Source organism: Canis lupus, chromosome 5 (genome assembly GCF_011100685.1).
Source record: "Canis lupus familiaris isolate Mischka breed German Shepherd chromosome 5, alternate assembly UU_Cfam_GSD_1.0, whole genome shotgun sequence".
NCBI lineage: Eukaryota > Metazoa > Chordata > Mammalia > Carnivora > Canidae > Canis > Canis lupus.
The window spans coordinates 73857447-73875676 of NC_049226.1; the positions used below are offsets into that span (position 1 = coordinate 73857447).

Here is an 18230-nt window from a genome sequence, read left to right on the forward strand (position 1 = left end):
AGGGCCTACCAAAAACAACTGTAGGTACAACTTTCTTTTTAATATTCTCCTCCTCTCTTCAGACTACCTCTTTATTGTCACATAAAATTATTCTCCTAAGATATCTAAATCACCAGTTCGATCAGATCTAGGGTATTTCCTCCCCTCAAATTGTGCCAAGTTTGATATAAACTAACGTAGTTTGAATAACTAATCAACATCCAAATACATCCACGTCGATCAGAACTCAGGCTTTATTATTGTGCAGTGAAAAAAACTAAAACTTAATTCCAAGCACATGTAATTCGAGTTTGCAAAGAAAGATATTGTTCATAAAACATATTCAATATTTAAAGAAGAAAATGACATTTATTTGAAGAACAGAATATACTTAGAATTCCTGGCTTCTAAAAAGCCCATTTCCCCTATGCCTAAGCTTTGTAATTTCATGTTAGGCAATAAAGTTATTTTATACAATCTAGTTAAACTATTTAATGGAAATAGCATTTGACAGAATAAAATATTGCATAGATGTATGACTCCAAAATAATATTATTTAAATCCAATGTTCAACCTCCAAAGGTAGATTGCCCCTAATAGACTTCAATATATGCTTGTTTACACATATATAAGTACATAAAGTATGTAAAGGAAACTGACATATATAATATCAACCCTCAATTTCATCTAGGAGGATAAGGATACTAAAGCAAGGGAAAAGTAAACATATTTTTTTCCTACTTTATTTTCCCATACAGTTTGCTTTAGTGTTACCTATTCAAGTCAGAAATAGTAATGTAATTCTGGGACTACAAATTGACCAAATATCCTGTTTTATCATTCCCTTTCAGGACTGGACCGGGCATTTTCAAAATCAGGGTGTGTATATGGTGGAGGAAGAGGGTCATGAAGAAAACAAAGTTAAATCAGAACATTTCTGAGATATCCATGTTCTGATGTGGCAGACAGGATGCAGGTCCCACCAGGGGATGCAATGACTCAGAAAGGTTTATGGGCTAGCAAAATGCTATGACTGGGTTGGAACAGATTGGGCATCAGACTAAGAGGTTTCTAGGTTATATTGCTCCCAGAATTTCTGATTTAGAGAATGCTCATCAATCAAATATAAACTTCCAAGAGAAAATCTTCCAGGTAGCTGTTGTGTTTTTAACAGACCTGGTTTCTGTACAAAGGAGAGGGCCTAGGAAAGTGGGAAGGATTAGATAGCCCATTTTGCAGAAGCCACATTAACATTGTGCACATAGCTGGATCATTATTTCTGACCTCCTATACTCCAAAGAGAGCAAAATCACAGTGAAATGTGGTAGCAAAATTGGCTGACTCGTGTTTACCTGTGGACACAAAAGAAGCCCATGTGACAATTCTGACTTACTCTTGTGAACCATCAGCCTGTAAATCGTGATCAATCTTGCATTTTTGAGAAGGGTCTATTAAGGGATAATAAATTCACATATGTACCTCTTGGTGCTACGACAGACCTCATCACTCCATTTGCCCTGAGCTGACTGGGAGAACAGGGCACAGTTTTCACGCTTACCGCCATTAGGCTGTGCGTGGTCCCAGTTGAGGAAGGAGATGGTGACTCCATGGACATCAACAAACTTGCCCTCTGTGACCATGTCATTGATGCCCAGCCAAAAGTCATTGACACCTGGCAGGCTTCTTTTACCATAGTCTCGGAGGGCATTGATTTCGTCAGAGTTTCTGGGGATAACCAAGGTTCCTCCCTTGGAGATGCAGTCTTCATTGGCTTCATGGAAGTGCTTCAAACCTTCTGAAGCAAGGTAGCATTTCTTGTGAACTTTTGTGCCTCGGAGACAGACTGTAAAGATGTGAAATTTGGTATATTAATGTTTTTTTAGTATTATACATCCAGGATTGGACTTGGAAAATAGTAGTTAATATTACTATTAATTATAGTGATGTGTGATCATAATTATAAATTAACATTTATTGGAGATTTTGTATGTGTCAGACCTTGTGCCAAGCACTTTATAATAATGAACTAATGTAATAATCACAATAATCCCATAAAGTGAGATTTTATTTCTCTCACCTTTACATATCAGGATATTGAGGCCTAATAGAAGTTGTTACTTATAACGACTTTGTGTGTAAAAATGCAACTTATGTAGCATATAAGATCATAACTACATGAACTCAGGTCTGTCCCACCCTCAAGGCATTTTTAGTTTCATGCTGCTTTGATATACACATGCTTGTTTCTTTGTGTAGCTCTATTGTATGCTGCTTTCTTTGGAACTTTTGGAACTAAAGTATTAGTATTTCATAATTATTTAAGAAAACAAACAAAAACAAGAGTCTGAATTGACATATGGAAATAAAGTGGTTTTATTATGCAGGTAACTCAGCCCTGGTAATATTGTTTAGGTTATTCAGGATAAACCAAACATAAAGATAGTTTTAGGGCAAAGTCTGGAGAACCAGACTCTGACATTTACTAGGTGTGTAATTGTTGGAGAAAATACTTATTTATTTATGCCTCCGTTTTCTCATCTATAAAATGAGGATAATCATAATGGTACCTATCTCATAAATTGTTGGAGGACTAATGTTTTAATGTTTGTAATGTATTTAAAGTGCCCAGCTGTGGGCAAGGCATTAATAAAACTCTTTTGCCTTCCTCATGGGCATTTAATCTTCCTTTGGCTTTTGTATTCTCTTCCTGGAAACCTGATAAATGGAATATGTCACCAGTATGACTAGGCAAAGTTGCTTGTGGTAAAAATGACCTTGAACTGGTAACACAAAGCTGGCCTGGGAGTTATAAATCCTTGATGGAAAGCCATAACTTTAGTCTTCCCTAAAAGCAGTAACTCTTATAATTGGACAGGTCTCTCGCAGGACCCTTGAAGTTCTGCTTTTGGAGTTGCTATGTGAGGTGTTGGATCCTGGAGGTATAACTCTTGTGAGCAAGGGCTATTCTTGAACCCACCCAGTGTGGCTCTCTTTTCCTTAGCCCGTGGGAGCCAAGGAGGGTAACTCCTGGAAGACAGGTGTATAGCTGCATAGGCTGTTGGGAGCTCTACTCCTTTGTAAAGAGGAATGCCAAGCTGTGCTTCTAACCAATGGCTTTCCATTTGCATCTGGTCCTCCATGTGGTCAGACTGAGTCCTGTGATCCCGTGTTTAGTTGAACCTCAGCAGATCTCCCAGTGGGCACTTAGTAAACATCTAATGAATGCTAAGTATCTTCACCAATGAATATTTGCTTCAATTCTGTTTCATTGACTATTAGAGAAGAGTTATGGACAAACTTTTAAAATGCATTATTCAGATGCCTATTTTTATTTCTATACCACCTATATATAGGAGAAGGGAGTGGAAAATCAAGCTGATTTCCCAAAACAATTGTCTCCCCAGCTTTTGGATCCTTTCTCCTGGATACCTCTCTGGCTTGTCAATCTCTCTCTTTTTGTAAAGATTCATTCGTTTGTTTGTTTGTTTGTTTGTTTGTTTGTTTGAGGTGGGGAGGGGCAGAGGGAAAGGAAGAGAGAAAACCTTGTGCATACTCTGCTGACTGAGTGTGGAGCCCAATGCGGATGTCATGACTGTGAGCTCATGACCTGAGCCGAAACCAAGGGTCAGGTTCTTAACCAACTGGGCAACCCAGGTATCCTCGGTTTGAAAATGTCTCTTTTAAAGAGTGTCACTTAGAACTTGACATGTATTGTGGGTATAGTTTGAATTGCTGGAAAATCATGATTTCTTTTCCTCTGTCTTTTGAGACAAAGTCCTGATACGTTGGGTCTTACCTGTCTGTAGGGCTTGCATTTCCTTCAGGGCATTGACTTCTCTCCAGAGCTTTTCAACTTGAGTCTTCAGGTCTCCATCCTTTTCTGGGGATATTTTAGGGTGGGGTAGGGTAGGAGGAATGGAAAGCATGATTAAAATAAGATAAAAATAAAATAAAGTTTTGGAACCCAGAATCTAAGCTGACAATCTAAGGTGAGGGTGGTTTTCATGAAACTGGGCCAAGTGTACATGGAAATTAATGCATGAAAGTAAGTTGGTCAAGAAGATTCATAAGAAGTTGGTCGTGGTAATTGTACTAAATGGTCCTTCTCTGAGACAGGGCTGCTATACCTCTCCAGCCCCATTTTGTGGGACTCTCCCCCTATCAGGCATCAGACTTGTTGACTTTCAGAGCATCTTAGAGCGAGGTATGTCATCTTGGGATCCACTCTTTTGGGTTCCTCCTGCCTGGAACACTCTTGCTCCAGTTCTTGTCCATCTCCTCACTGAGCTGAAATATCTTTTCTAAAACTCTTCTATGGTGATTGTCTCTATATTAGCATCTGTCTGACTGATCTCTTCCTTTGAGCCTTTACTTTTCTTGGGAGAACTTTTCTCTATAATTATTTTTACTTAATTCGATGTGTCTTACTGTCCATAGTGCTCCTGATGATTAACACAATGCTTGATGTATAATAGCTGTTCATAGTTGAATGAATAAACAAGATTCTAGGACTGATGGGGACTGTTTTAGAAATTGACAGTTTGAACTCTTCAAAGGCAAGAATTATAATAAACCATAATAAATGACAAAAAATATTAAAAGCCATCATGCACTGTGTAGTAGGGGCTTAATTCTTTCAATATTCCTGTGAAATAGACACTCTCAATATCCTCAGTTCATAGAAGAAATAGAGGCACAGGAAGCTGAATTAACCTGCCTTAGGCCCGCCAGCTCATAAGGTGTGGTCGGGATTTGAATCTCTTTTACTCCAATTCTGTGCTTTCATATCCTTCTGATCTGCTCCTGCAAAGTAATTGCCTGATCCCAAGCACATGGCCTTGGACAGAGAAGATGCTTAAAGTTTGGCATGGTTTGTCCCCATCTGCCTCATTATCTATTTGCCTTATGGGGAATCTGTGTTCTGCTCTGGATTTTTCAGCACGATACTAAATCCACAGATGTTGATTCATCATCCTCTTAAACATGTGATTTGCAAGCCAGGTGTTTCCACATTGGGTTAGGAATGCCTTCTGCTGTATCCAGGGGTGGACCCCACCTCTTGTTTCACTTGATAATGCACATCAATTTTGTTTTTGTTTTTTTTTTAATTTATTTTTTATTGGTGTTCAATTTACTAACATACAGAATAACACCCAGTGCCCGTCACCCCAATTTTGAAAGCATCCAATAGCTCAGCTCAGAAATATAATAACCCAAGAATTTCCTCAAAGAGACCATTCAACCCAGAATAAATATAAGGGCACATTCAGAATGGAAAACCATCAACTGTTGGAGGCCTGGTTCACAAAGACCACTAAAGACTTGCTTCCAAGTTTCAAGTTGTCAGCCATACCAATGTCATCCCCCTTCCCTCTCAGCTTCCTGCTCCATTCTGTATAAATATGCGGCCTCTACAGGGAAGCTGTAAGTATTGTAATTACCATGAAGACATGAATAATATTAGGCTCCTGGGAGATCATTATGGAAATCATTATCCAGGTGGCTTGGCTTCTGCTTCTAACCTTTGTGACAAATGTGGATGTGCTTTGTCTACAATGAATACAGGGAATAACTACTTCAATGTAAAAATTAAATTGTATTCATTTGTGCAACACGTAGTTTGTTGAGACCTATGAATTAAAGGCCAGGGAAATTTTGTTTTTGAGCTAAGTCACCCAATTAACATTTTGAGTAAAAGACCAAAAAACTCCCTTTCATTTTATTATTGTTTTTCTCCAAAAGTAGTTTCGGTATAGAAATACAAAAAAATTCCTGGAAAATCACCAGTAGATATATGAAATATACCTTCAACCTCATTGACAACCAAAGAAGTGTCAACCTTTTTAGCAATTAAAGAAATACAAATTAAGAGAGATATTTTGTTTTTTGGTTACCTTGACAGAGCTTAAGCTGATGATTCAATGTTAAGTTGTCAAAGTATGTGGGAATGGTCACTCTCATACACTGAAGATGGGAGCAACGTGGGTTGATGCTATTATTTTGGGAACCAGTTGGAAAATGTGTTGAACATGCAGTTTTCTAGAGGTGTATCATAACACCCTTCCTCGTATGGGGTCAGTATAGGTACACAAAGCAGTTCACTGAGGCATTGGATCAAAAAAGATAGATTAGAAGCCACACAGAAGTTCATCAAGAGAGAATAGATAACATGAATCATGACACATCTATGCAGTGGAATATCATAGGGTCATTAAAAGTACTGATATATCCCTTACACTGATAGTTATCCAAGATTCAATAGATGAGATAAATGAATAGCCAATTCTTATTCGGTTAAAAACAGGTTTTAATTGTGCATTAGAAAAACTCTGGGAATATTATTTCCCAATAGGTAATAGTGAGTAATTTTGTGAAGAGGGCTGGGAGAGAAAAAATGGCTTTCACTTTTTTTTTTGGCTTTCACTTTTGATTTCATAAATTCTCAGGTGCTTAAAATGTTTTAAAAGCGTGTGCGTTAGTGGGGAGAGAAGCGTTTGGTAAGTTTAGGCTTATTACTTCCCTTACAGCTGTAGAGTCCGCTTTCTTGGACCTAATAGCGGAGACTCACAAAAATTCCCTTGGGAGGATGATGTTGAAGAGGTATGCCCCGTCAGTTAAAAAGCAAAAAGGGAAAAGCATGTGTGCACACTTGCATGTGGTTGGGGGTGGCGTTGGGGAGCTCTTGGTGCTGAAGTGAATGACTTCAGAAACATGCCCACAGCATACACACATCTCCTCTTCACATCCCTCCCCACATCCCTACTGGGTGGTCACCGCTTTGCCTCTACCTCCCAGAGCTGAAGAAATGCTAGCAGTAAAAATAGACCACATCACACGGTATCTTCCCTGCCCTCATCTTCACCAATATAGTTTATCACTCACAAGAAGTATTTTAATCTTCTATTTAAAAGAGGTAACGAGAATGTTTAATATTTTATAAAGGAAAAAGATGCCACTGAAGAAACTTCGCATCAGATCTAAATCATAGAAATAAATGCCCCCTTTTCAGGGCACTTCATTATATTCAAAACATGACACACCAAGAGAAGCCTCCTTTTTACCCACCAGCCGTCCACACTGTGTCAAGTCCAGGCTTGCACTTTGTTGGTATGTTTTATTACTAATGAAATAAAATTGATAAGGAAATAGTATCATATATATTGACCTTGAAATACGCTGGTAAGAAAATGAAAATGACTCAGAGGATAAGATAAAACATCACTCTGTCTCTCTTGATGCTTTTTCCCTCTTGCTATGGTTTCAGCATATTCCAAATAAATTGCTATCATCTTTGTTCTTTGCAAGGTTTGTTTTTTTCTTTTTTTCTCTCTCTTTTTTTTAAAAAAGATTTTATTTACTGATTCATGAGAGACACAGAGAGAGGCAGAGACATAGGCAGAGGGAGAAGCAGGCTCCCTGCGGAAAACCCAATATGGGACTCAGTCCCAGGACCCCGGGATCAAAGCCTGAGTCAAAGGCAGACGCTCAACCCCTGAGCCACCCAGGTGCCCCCCCTTAAAGATATACTTATTTATTTGAAGGAGAGAGAGTGGGCAGGGGAAGGGGCAGAGGGAGAGAGAATCCCCAAGCTGACTCCCTGCTGAGCATGGAGCCCACAGGGCTCGATCTCAAGACCCTGGGATCATGACCTGAGCCAAAACCAAGAGTTGGTTGTTTAACTGACCGAGCCACCCAGGTACCCCTGTTTTTTCCTTTTTTTGTCTGTTAACCCAGTTCAACCCGCTCAGATTTGAGGATTGCTTAGAGATTCAGTATTGCATTAAAATGTTTTCGAACACTATGTAACTTTGCATGTTGAAATATTTTTAAGTTTAAAAAGAGGTTCAGTTTCTCTCCGACATGAAAAAGCTTAAACATGCAGTATAGACTGTCCTTATATTGTCAGAAGTGTGAAAATACACCTACATGATAACCAGTGACGAAATGGTCTATATCTTTGACTACACATTTAATAAGATTATAGTTATCTTAGAAATATATTTGAACAGCTATACTATGTATAGAAATGAAACAGTATATTTTAATTATCAGTCTATTCCACTTGATCCCTTGCTCATAAAAACCAGATATCCACATATCCAGGATATCCACATATCCCTCTGAAGAGCATTCTGCGTGGCAAAGCTTACTTGACAAAGGCTATGCAATACAAAACCATTTTCTATTAAGAAAAAGGCCTGCCACATGATTCCTTTAAATATCAAACTGTTCCAGAGAATTAAAAGGCCACTCTGTCCCCTGAGTTGCCATATCCGCACGGTGGCATGTACTATCACCAGAGATAGTTCTCCTGGAGAAGTTGGGAAATGAACATTGCCCAGTCCCTCCCCACACTGGGCAAGCCTAGAATTTTGCTGGACTGAAAAGCCCCGTTACCTTTCACTCGGCGTTTGCTGTGCTTCCTGGCTTTAAATTTGGATGTGTGGCTGGTGGTCTGGTCCAGGAGTAAGGTGATAACCAGGAGGTAAATTACAAGTCCATTCTTTGCCATGGCTCCTGGGCAAGTCTGATGACCACCTTGCCAGCTCCTGCGAAGTAGTTAAGAGGCAAGAAGACTGCACAGCCACATCTTGCTCTGGAGAGCCTGGGCCAGCTTTATAAAAGTGCGTGTGAAGGTTGGCTGGAATCCTGCTGACGAAATGTTTGAATTCCTCGGCTGGCCGCAGCATAAGGTGGCCCATTGTTCTTGTCTCATGTTAGACTTTTTTAGTTTTTAATGTTCCCGTTACATTTTCTACTTGACTCGCTTTTTAGAGCGTATCAGAGTTAACTATGGGATTAAGGGTTTTGCCTGCTTTCTTCTCCTTCTTTGTCTTCTTTTTTTTTTAATTTAAAGGGCAGAAAGTTTGGAGTAGCTCTGTGAAGACCCCAATATTTAAGCCCTTGATTTGGAGCTCTGCAGTTCTTTTAATGTTCTGGGAAATTCAATTCCTTTTTCGGGGCGAATAAATAAAGCACACCCCAAAAAACTAGGAAAGCTACTGCATATGCGTGTGTATATGTGATGCCAGAGTTATACACACATTCCTGTGTCTACACAGCTCAAGTGGAACTTGGGAATGGCTTGCTCACAGTGAGTAACAGGGTTGGCCAAAGTAGATAGTCCATGATAAAGCAGAAGGCTTTCTAATAAGATTTTGTGGATTCATCAAGAATTACAGTTTTGGGAAACACACTTTAGAATGAAAAGGAAATTGAGAAGGTGAATTATTTCTGTAAGAATAATGTAAAATATCAACTATAGCTGTTTTGCAAATCCCCATCACCCAATGCTTTCTGCCTTGAAATTATCCTACTTAAATAATTTCAAAGGGAATATAGAAATAAGAGAATAATAGAGTGAAAGATTTGGTTTAATTATTCTTACCTTAACAATGGGCTTTTTAGGACAAGTATTAGGAACCAGACCGACTTTTGTATCAAAAGCAAGGGACTTCCCTTATCTTTCATTTTCTTTTTGAGACAACATAGGAAGAACCAAGGGTTGATTGATTCCTTCTGGATCTTAGGAGAAAACCACCGTCTAATCTATCTTCATTGCCTTCCAGTGAAAGCCTCTTTGTACCCTACCCACGTATTAACACCAAAGTAAGCCCGCTGATAGAGAAAAGCCTGACATAATTTAGCAATGTAAGTGTGGAATAAAGAGTAAAGATTTTACTTATAAAGCAGACTCCTTGTACTGATTTGGGCATTCTATGAACAGGCACTTGACAGCATTGTGGAAGCCAGCTGAGCTGTGTTCAGGTTCTAATTTCACCTATTTATCAGCTGTGTGATCTTGGGTAAGTCACTGAACCTGTTCTCACACGGAGCTAGGAATGCCTACTGTTGGAAAGATTAAATGAGATAATGCTACAAGCTCTTAGCACAATGCCCAGTGCTTAATGATAATAATAGTAATAACCTCTGTGACATTCTTACCATTAATTATAATAGTATGTGCAACTCATGGAACACCAGATCTCTTGGGTATTCTAAAATACTCCATGATTTGTATTCTCTCCATTTATAGACTGGATTGTATTGAATAAGTATTCTCTCCATTTATAGATGATTGAATCTGAACCTCAGGAAAGTTAAGTGGACTTGTTCATCCGTCAGATTCCAGGGGAATTGCAGTAGAATTTAAAACCTAGTTTTGATTGACCCTGGAAGATCTCTCCTTTGACCTGGCCTGTGAAAACTATGCTTTGATATGCATGTGGAAAAGGATCAATGCTTTACAACTGATCTTATGATTGATTGAAAATACTTCTTGCCAGCTTCTCAAATCCTTTACTCTGAGAAGAGATTTTTGAGGTACAGAATAGCTGTGGAAAGCTAATGATTTCTCTTGGATCTTTGATCTATGCTATATTCAAACTAGATTTGTAAGAAAAGGCTGCCTTTTTTCTTCAAAATAAATCTATATTGTTTTAGGCTCTTATTCCTTTCCAGGAAGCCTCTGACGCTTTTTTGGATTTGTTTTCTTTTAGCCAGATTTCAAAGCCTATGCTTTCTTCGTTTTAAATTAATACTTTATTTTTTTAAGAACAGTTTTAGATTTATAGAAAAATTGAGCAGAAAGTAGAGAGAGCCTGCCCTACCCCCTCCCCAGTTTCTCTTATTATTAGCATCTTGCAAAAAAACAAAAGCCAAAGAAAAAAACAAAAAATCTTGTATTTGTGTGGTGTATTTGTTATAATTGATGAATGAATATCGATCTGTTACTATCATTTAAACCCTATGGTTTATATTGGGGTTCACTATTTGTGTTGTACAGCTCCATGGGTCTTGGAAAATAAATGTATAATGTCGTGTATCGACCATTACAGTAGCATCCAGAAGAGTTCTACTGAAGCCCACACTTTTTGCTCTAATTAAATATTTGAGGATTCATTTCTTCCCTAGCTGTACTGCCAGGACTCTCTCAGGGGCTGCTCTAATCTCCAATTCTCTCTCCCCAGATGATCTTAATCCTTCTTGTGACTTCCAATTCTCTGTCTGGGACTCTCACATTTACCTATCAATTTGATCTCCTCCTTCAGATTGATAGTTCCAGTGGCCCATGTGACCTTTCCAGTTGGATGTCTCAGACATTTCAAACTTGTGAAGGTTGAAGTTAAATTCTGGGTTCTACCCCCATTAACATCCCATGGATTTTTAAAAGTCTGTTTTTCCTGACTCTTCTCCAGCACAATTCATGTCCCCAAACCACTCAGGGGGCCATTTCTGAAAACTTGGAAGAATATTTGTGCCTTGCCACGCCACCCCCCTCAATTTTTTGTCTGCAACACCCTTCCCTGTGTCCTTGTCAGCAGCAATGCTGTGGTTTCCACCACCACATGGGTGCTTCCTCTTTTCTGTCATCATCTCATCTGACATCACCAATAGCTTTTGTCCTGGCCCAGCTCAGCCACTCTGCCCCTACCCAACTGAGGGAATGCTCCACACGTCACTGATGGGATGTCACTCTCAGATTTAAAACCTTCCAAATCCTTCCATTGTACCTATGATGAAAACCAGACTTCTTACTTTGGTTTCCTAGGACCTCCTACCTGGTGAGATCCACCTGGTTCTTCCTTTGTGGAGATCTTTTGCCAATTTTGAGCTGTATTTTGTTCTGTCTTTCCATACCCATGGTGCTTTTCCACACACTTTTTCCCTGTCACTATACCACCATCCCTTCCCAAACTTGACCTCTTGGTGTGAGTCCAAATTAGTGCTACTTTGTAGATGACTGACTCTTTCTTGTCCTCCAGATTTGAACTTGAAGATCGCCTTCTCAGACATAGCTTCTCTATCTGCATAATGTAGCAAGGACCTACTCTGTTTTCTCTAAGAAAGTACCTTGCTTCCTTTATAGCACTTCTCATAGTTGGTACTCATTTAAAAAATGTATTTACTTGGTTTACTGGTTAGATGTCAGGCTCTTCGGCTAGGCTGAAAGCTCCCAGAGGGCAGGAGCTGTGCTGGGTTAGCTCCACTATGCATGCAGTACAGTGTCTGCTCAATAACTCTTAACTAATGTGTAGCAGGATGGTTTTGCTTTTGCTTCCCTCCTTTTCGACCTCTGCTCTGAGACTCCGGCAACAAGGCACTTGACCAAGGAAATAGCAACTCAACTCTTGGAAGAGTAAAGAGACAGACTCACTTGGCATAATAACACTTGGAGTCATGCTAGGAAACCATCCCACTCAGCACTGGGGAGACTCTGGTTGGCTTGCAGGTGCTTGGCCCTGAGGCCAGACAGGGCTGGGAGCTTTCCCTTAACTTCTCTTCCTCCTGCTGAGATTCCAAGTTCAGTTCATCTTCCTTTAGGGAAAACCACTGGAAACTAAATGCCTGCAGGATTGGCTGGAAGAAGATGAAAAAGAGTTGGATCTGAGGATATTCTTAAGGTAAGGTTTTTGTCCTTGTCCCAAAGCTGATTGACATCAGACATGGCCTCCACCCCCAAAACCCCAATAGGAATAGGATGGGGGAAATGGTAATAATCTGGGAAAAGAGCACATCAAGAACTACACATACATCAAAGATAATGGGGGGCGGGTGTCCCTGAACCCACCTTGTTCTCGGGGAAGCCAGGCCTCACTCAGTTTTCTTGGAGGCTGAACAATCCCTTTTTTGTGGAGCAGGATGATGTCACCAGCTTGTCTCCTGGGCTGGACCAGGGCTTGTGAAAGGGCTATTTAAGAAGAAGTGCACATTTATAGCCAGGGAATAGGAACCATAAAAATATTGCCGTTAGGTGGAAAGCCTTTCGGCGAGGATTTACAAACTGTCACTAGAGTTTAAATTTCCTTAATAAATTGCTGTTTACAGCACATCTCCTGACCACCCTGTGTAATTGATGTGTTTATTCCACTGGTTGCTATTTTAAAGTTGCTCTAAGCTGCTGTTTTCCAGAGTGTCTAACAAACAAGTCCATCGTCCTACTTGCTGTTTGTTAGTACTCAAGGCTGAAATCTTTGAAGGCTGTGTTCAGGTGTTCAGAGGTTCAAGCACAGCATTTAGGGAAAGTGACAGGGCTGAAGTTGGATATAACAGAGGTGAGGTTGAAATGCTTGAAGGAAAGATTGGTTATGGTGTATGTGTAAGTTGTCTTGTTTTTACTTAGGGCTTTTACTTGTAGGTGTGACGGGGAAAGTGTCAGGAAATTTGAAGAGAAAACTGAAGACAGGGTTTAGGAATAAGGTTCAAAGACCCTGCTAACATGAGGCAACATTGGATATACATAAAGAGCCAAGGACTCCAATAGTTTGGGATTAAAATTTCAGCTCTGTTACTTTTTAGTTGTGTGATGTGGTCAGATTTTGTCCTTTCTCCTAACTGGCTTCCTGATCTGTCTTAGAGAATACTGAGAAAACTAGAGCATGTGTATAAAACACGCAAGCCACGTCTTGTCACTGTAGGGGATCCATCCAGGGAGCCTAGGCTTCCCTAATAACCATCAGATAGATGCAACAGGTATCTCCGTAAGGTCCTCAGATTCATCCTTGCCCTTACCTCAACCCCATAGATTTGGTTCCATTTGCACCCACAATGAAAATACTTTATCGTAAAACTTGTCAATATTTTATGATTATTTTATATATTTGTATCTCTCACATCTTTTTGCCTTGGGATGGATCTTGCCAAGATTCTCTGCTGATTTCCTAGACCAACACTGTCCAGTAGAACTGCTCAGTGGCCACATGTGACTAAGAGCTGCCATATTAGCACAATTTTAGTGCCTCACAAAATGACTAATACATAGACATTTAATAAATGTCTATTATGTGAAATGGTCCAACCAAGAGGATTTGGAGTAAAGAGAGTGGTGATTTAGATTCAATTAATCTCATCGTGACTATTGTGCTAGGATTTTTTTTTTGTGTGTAAATCCTATAAGGAAAGCATTATTCTAGGGATAGAAGGTGGACTTACCCTTAGGGAGTAATGTGACCTTTCTTAGAATCTTCAGCTTCTAAGTATTAGTCAAACTTGGTCTCCTTAAGGGACACCTGGGTGGCTTAGTCAGTTAAGTGTCTGCCTTTGGCTCAGATCATGATCCTAGGGTCCTGAGATTGAGCCCCTGCATTGGGCTCCCGGCTCAGCCTGGAGTCTGCTTCTTCCTCTCTTTCCTCTGTCCCTCCAGCCCCCTGCTGCTCATGCTCTCTCACTATCTCTCAAATAAATAAAATCTTTAAAACAAAAACCAAAAACCAAAAAGCTTCATCTCCTCAGTTGAGGGGAGGACCCAGCTGGTGGTGAAGGGGATTTGGGGCTTTTGTAGGCTTACCTAGGAAGTCAGAATGAGATTTTTTTTGTAAAGTCAGAGTAGTGGAATTAGAACAATGGAGTCCCAGGTTTAGGAGAGACAAATCTCCACTTTGAACACTTCTCATGATGGAAAATTCACTACCCAGTAAGGCAGCCAATTTTGCTAACCTCTCCCTGAGTTTCTTGGGTTTTGCTCTAGGCCTGTGGTAGCTACTTCTCTGAGCTAGTTTCTAGTGTATGATCTCATCTTGAACCAGCTCCCTCTCCTCTTCTGGGACCAATTTTTCTTCTGGCTCCATTCCATTCTCCCTTCCTGTGGGCCCTCTCAGACAGTGGCTAAACCAGTGCATCCTTGGCCCTGAAAAGCCAGACACCTCACTGAAGTCCTCACTTCCCATAGCAACACAAAGTAGTGGAAAGTGCACAAATGACATCATATGGACCCAGGGTTGAATTGTGGCTCTCTCACTTACCAATTAGGTGATTGGGGCTAGCTCACTAATCTCTCTGAGCCTCTCAGTCCTATAAGTTGTTGGTCATAATAACTGTATGCCACCATTATTGGGAGAATTAAAAAGATTCTCTGAAAACAATCAATATACTGGCTGATACAGAAGAGATATTTCATATGAGCACTTTCTATTGATAAATTAGTTATTATTATAACCATCATCATTATAATAATGTCCTAGCTCTTACTGACTTCACTCTGAAGTCATTCCTCTGCAGCCATCCAATCTGCCCCCTTATTGTTATCTCTCTACCCCCTCCAAGCACCCAATATAGTGAACAGTTCATTTTTCAAAGAAAGCAAACATTCCATTGGTCTGTTTTTCCTAGGTGTACTAACGTTTCAAATTTATTGTGAGTTTTGCCTGGCCCTGCTGCCAAGATGGTCCAAGAATACAAATAAGTCAGTATTCACCTCCCTTCTTCTGGGAGCAAGAGCAGCCCTCAGTGGAAAACCTTCATAATTCCTCTCTGTAGGCCTCCCAAGGTTGGACCTGGGGAAAACAGTTTTCAACCTTCAGGTAACAACAGTGCGGTCCTTGTTCTTCCTTAGAATCCAGAGGCTTGCAGACTCTCTCTGTTTAGAGCAAGATGACTGCAGATTGTAGAGTGAACCATTGAGAAAACCTGCTTTTCTGGATATTAACTAAGTTTCCAACTTTTAAGTCCATGACCATTTCACCAGTGGAAATTTAATGATATAACTAAAGCCATCTTGTGTTTCCCTTGAGCTGGCTCAATTACATAGTCAAGCTATTTCATTTGGTTTAAATGGCATAAAGAGGGATTGCCTTATAGTCATCTCCCCAGAAAGTGCCTCCTGAGGCTGAAACCCTGAAGAAATTGTCCTTGATGGGCATACCAAGGAAATTGTGTCCATGATATCTGCTTCTTATAAAGAGTAGGAAAAGTAGCCAAATAGTTAGATGAATTGTATGTACAAGGCATTACTTATATTTCTTTGTAATCTAAGATAAATGAAGAGATAGAGGAAGAGAAGCATAAGATGGAGAGGATGGAGGAATTGAGACAAGTTTGGTATTCGACAAATCAATCTTAAACTTTTCATGGGACACTGCTGGATTTGTCTAGTTGATGATAGGAAATAATGATTGGACACTAGAATGAAGTTAAAAAAAAGAGTTCTTCGAGAAAAATCAATAATTTGTTAATAGCGAATCAATGATACATTAACAGTGGGAAACTGATGATGGGTCTGAAGCCAGGACTCTCCTACGGGGAAAGAGGAGGATCAGAGACAAATCCATGGGGTCCCAGATACTTAACGGGTGGGTAGAGACAGGGAAAGGAGTCAGTGGTCAGAAAAGCTAAAGAAAAGCTGTGTTTCCCTTCATTGATTCCACATTTTTTGAACCTGAAGTGAAGGTTCCTGGGGAGGAGAGTGGAGACAGAACTGGCAAATATGTCAAAGAAGTAAAACAGGAAAACGACTAAAATAAACATTGGTCTTGAGAGTTAGAAAAAGGACTCTAGGCAATTTTTGTAAGGCATAAATCACGGAAACTAGATTGCAGTGAGGAAAATACTAAGTAGAGATTTAAAAGTTAATTTATTTAGTAGAGTTTTTTTTAGGTTCACAGCAAAATTGAACTGAAGATGCAGAGATTTCCAGTATGCCCCAGCCCCCTGCATGTATGTCCCTGCTCGTTTTGTCAGGGGCAGGAGAGTAGGTGGTGTATGGTGCAAAGGGGGAGCACCTCTGTCCCTCCACAGTCTCCTGCCTGATCCCTGCTTCTACCCCATCCTCTATGCAGACCTGGCTCTAGACCCACAATCTCGCGTATCTGTCACTCTCAGTGCAGGAATGTGCCGGCCACGAGACCACACACATCCATGCCCACAGGCCGGTGGGCAGAAGGTGTGCCCACCACAAGCTCTCTGTGGAAATGGCAGGGGTGGGGGTGGTGGTTAAGGCTGAGGACTCTGAAGAGAGACCACCTTGGTTTGAATTCTGTCTTTATGACTTCTCAGCTGTGTGTCCCTGCTACAGTATCTCCTATCTCATAGGAAGAGAAGGTGCAATAATGGCACCCACCTGCTAGGTAGAGATGAAGTTAGTGAATGCCCATAACACACTGGCAACGATGTCGGTTCAATAGCAAATGCTGGCAACACCCATTAAATAGATGGAAATGTTGAGTGGTTCTAACTCTGGGGTGAAATTTTTGTCCATCACGGTGGGACTAATTGTCCATTTGGTGAATTGTCCTACAGCCTCTACTGGGAAGCTGGCCTCCTGATTCTTAATATAGGAGGGCAGTAGGCGGATGGCTGATGGCTCACAGGATCCCAGCTCTCTGCACCATATAGAGGCGTCGGATGGGTCTGCAATAGCCACAGGTTTGCACCTGGTACTCTGCCAACAATCCAAGTTCTCACACACTGTTTTAATGGATACATAACATGTGCCTTACTTTACTAAACTTCCTCCAGTTGTTTAATTTCCAGTTTTGCCTTTATTATAAATGATGGTGAGATCTACATCTTTGTGTGTTAATTCTTTTTCTGTACTCAAGATTATTTTCTTAGGACACTTTAGTCTATAAATGGATTTCCTGAAAGGCAGCATAGTCTAAAGGTTGACAACACAGATTGGAGTGTGGATTGCTTGAGATCAAATGTCGACTATGCCGCCAGCAGTTGAGTTTTCTCAGCTCTCCCACGTCTTGGTTTCCCCTATCTATAAAAGAGGGGACAACAGTAGTATTTAAATTATAAGCTTGCTGTGGGACTTAAATTAATTCTTGTAAAGCACTTGCTTAAAGCAACAGTTAGCCTGCAGTAAGCATTAGTAATATTTAATGTTACTGAGCCAAAGGGAATGAATATTTTAAGATTCTTGATACATATTGCTAATTATATTTGATGGGAAGGAGGAGAAGGCCTTAGCTTGTCTACTTCCCAGGAGGAGGGAGCAGTGATGGGCCAGGAGGAATAAAGGAGAGTCCGTTTTAGGACACAGGTTAGATCACATGGCCTGGCAGGCAGGGTCATTGATTCTTTTTTTTTTTTTTTTTTAATTTTTTTTTTAATTTTATTTAGGAATAAAGGAGAGTCCGTTTTAGGGCACAGGTTAGATCACATGGCCTGGCAGGCAGGGTCATTGATTCTTTTTTTTTTTTTAATTTTTTTAAAATTTTATTTATGATAGTCACACAGAGAGAGAGAGAGAGGCAGAGACATAGGCAGAGGGAGAAGCAGGCTCCATGCACCGGGAGCCCGACGTGGGATTCGATCCTGGGTCTCCAGGATCGCGCCCAGGGCCAAAGGCAGGCGCTAAACCACTGCGCCACCCAGGGATCCCTAGGGTCATTGATTCTTAAAAGGGTTCCACATGGGAATGGCTGGCTCTTTCTCTTTGCTTCTTCCCATGAACATTTCTTCCTATCTCTTTCTTCTCTGTAATATGCAATTGGATGGATGGTGTTAAGGTCCTCAGATGTGGGTCTGGG

At 40.4% G+C, this 18230-nt stretch overlaps 1 protein-coding gene across 1 annotated transcript; it reads right to left on the reverse strand.

The window, feature by feature from the left end:
- Positions 1–214: 214 nt before the first annotated feature.
- On the reverse strand, positions 215–8615 carry CLEC3A (C-type lectin domain family 3 member A). The gene is made up of 3 exons (XM_038535551.1): positions 8377–8615; positions 3776–3859; positions 215–1822 (listed from the first exon to the last, which is right to left on the reverse strand). Exons 1-3 carry the CDS (start codon positions 8489–8491, stop codon positions 1431–1433), a joined length of 591 nt encoding a protein of 196 aa, XP_038391479.1. The 5' UTR covers positions 8492–8615; the 3' UTR covers positions 215–1430.
- Between the last annotated feature and the right edge of the window lie 9615 nt (positions 8616–18230).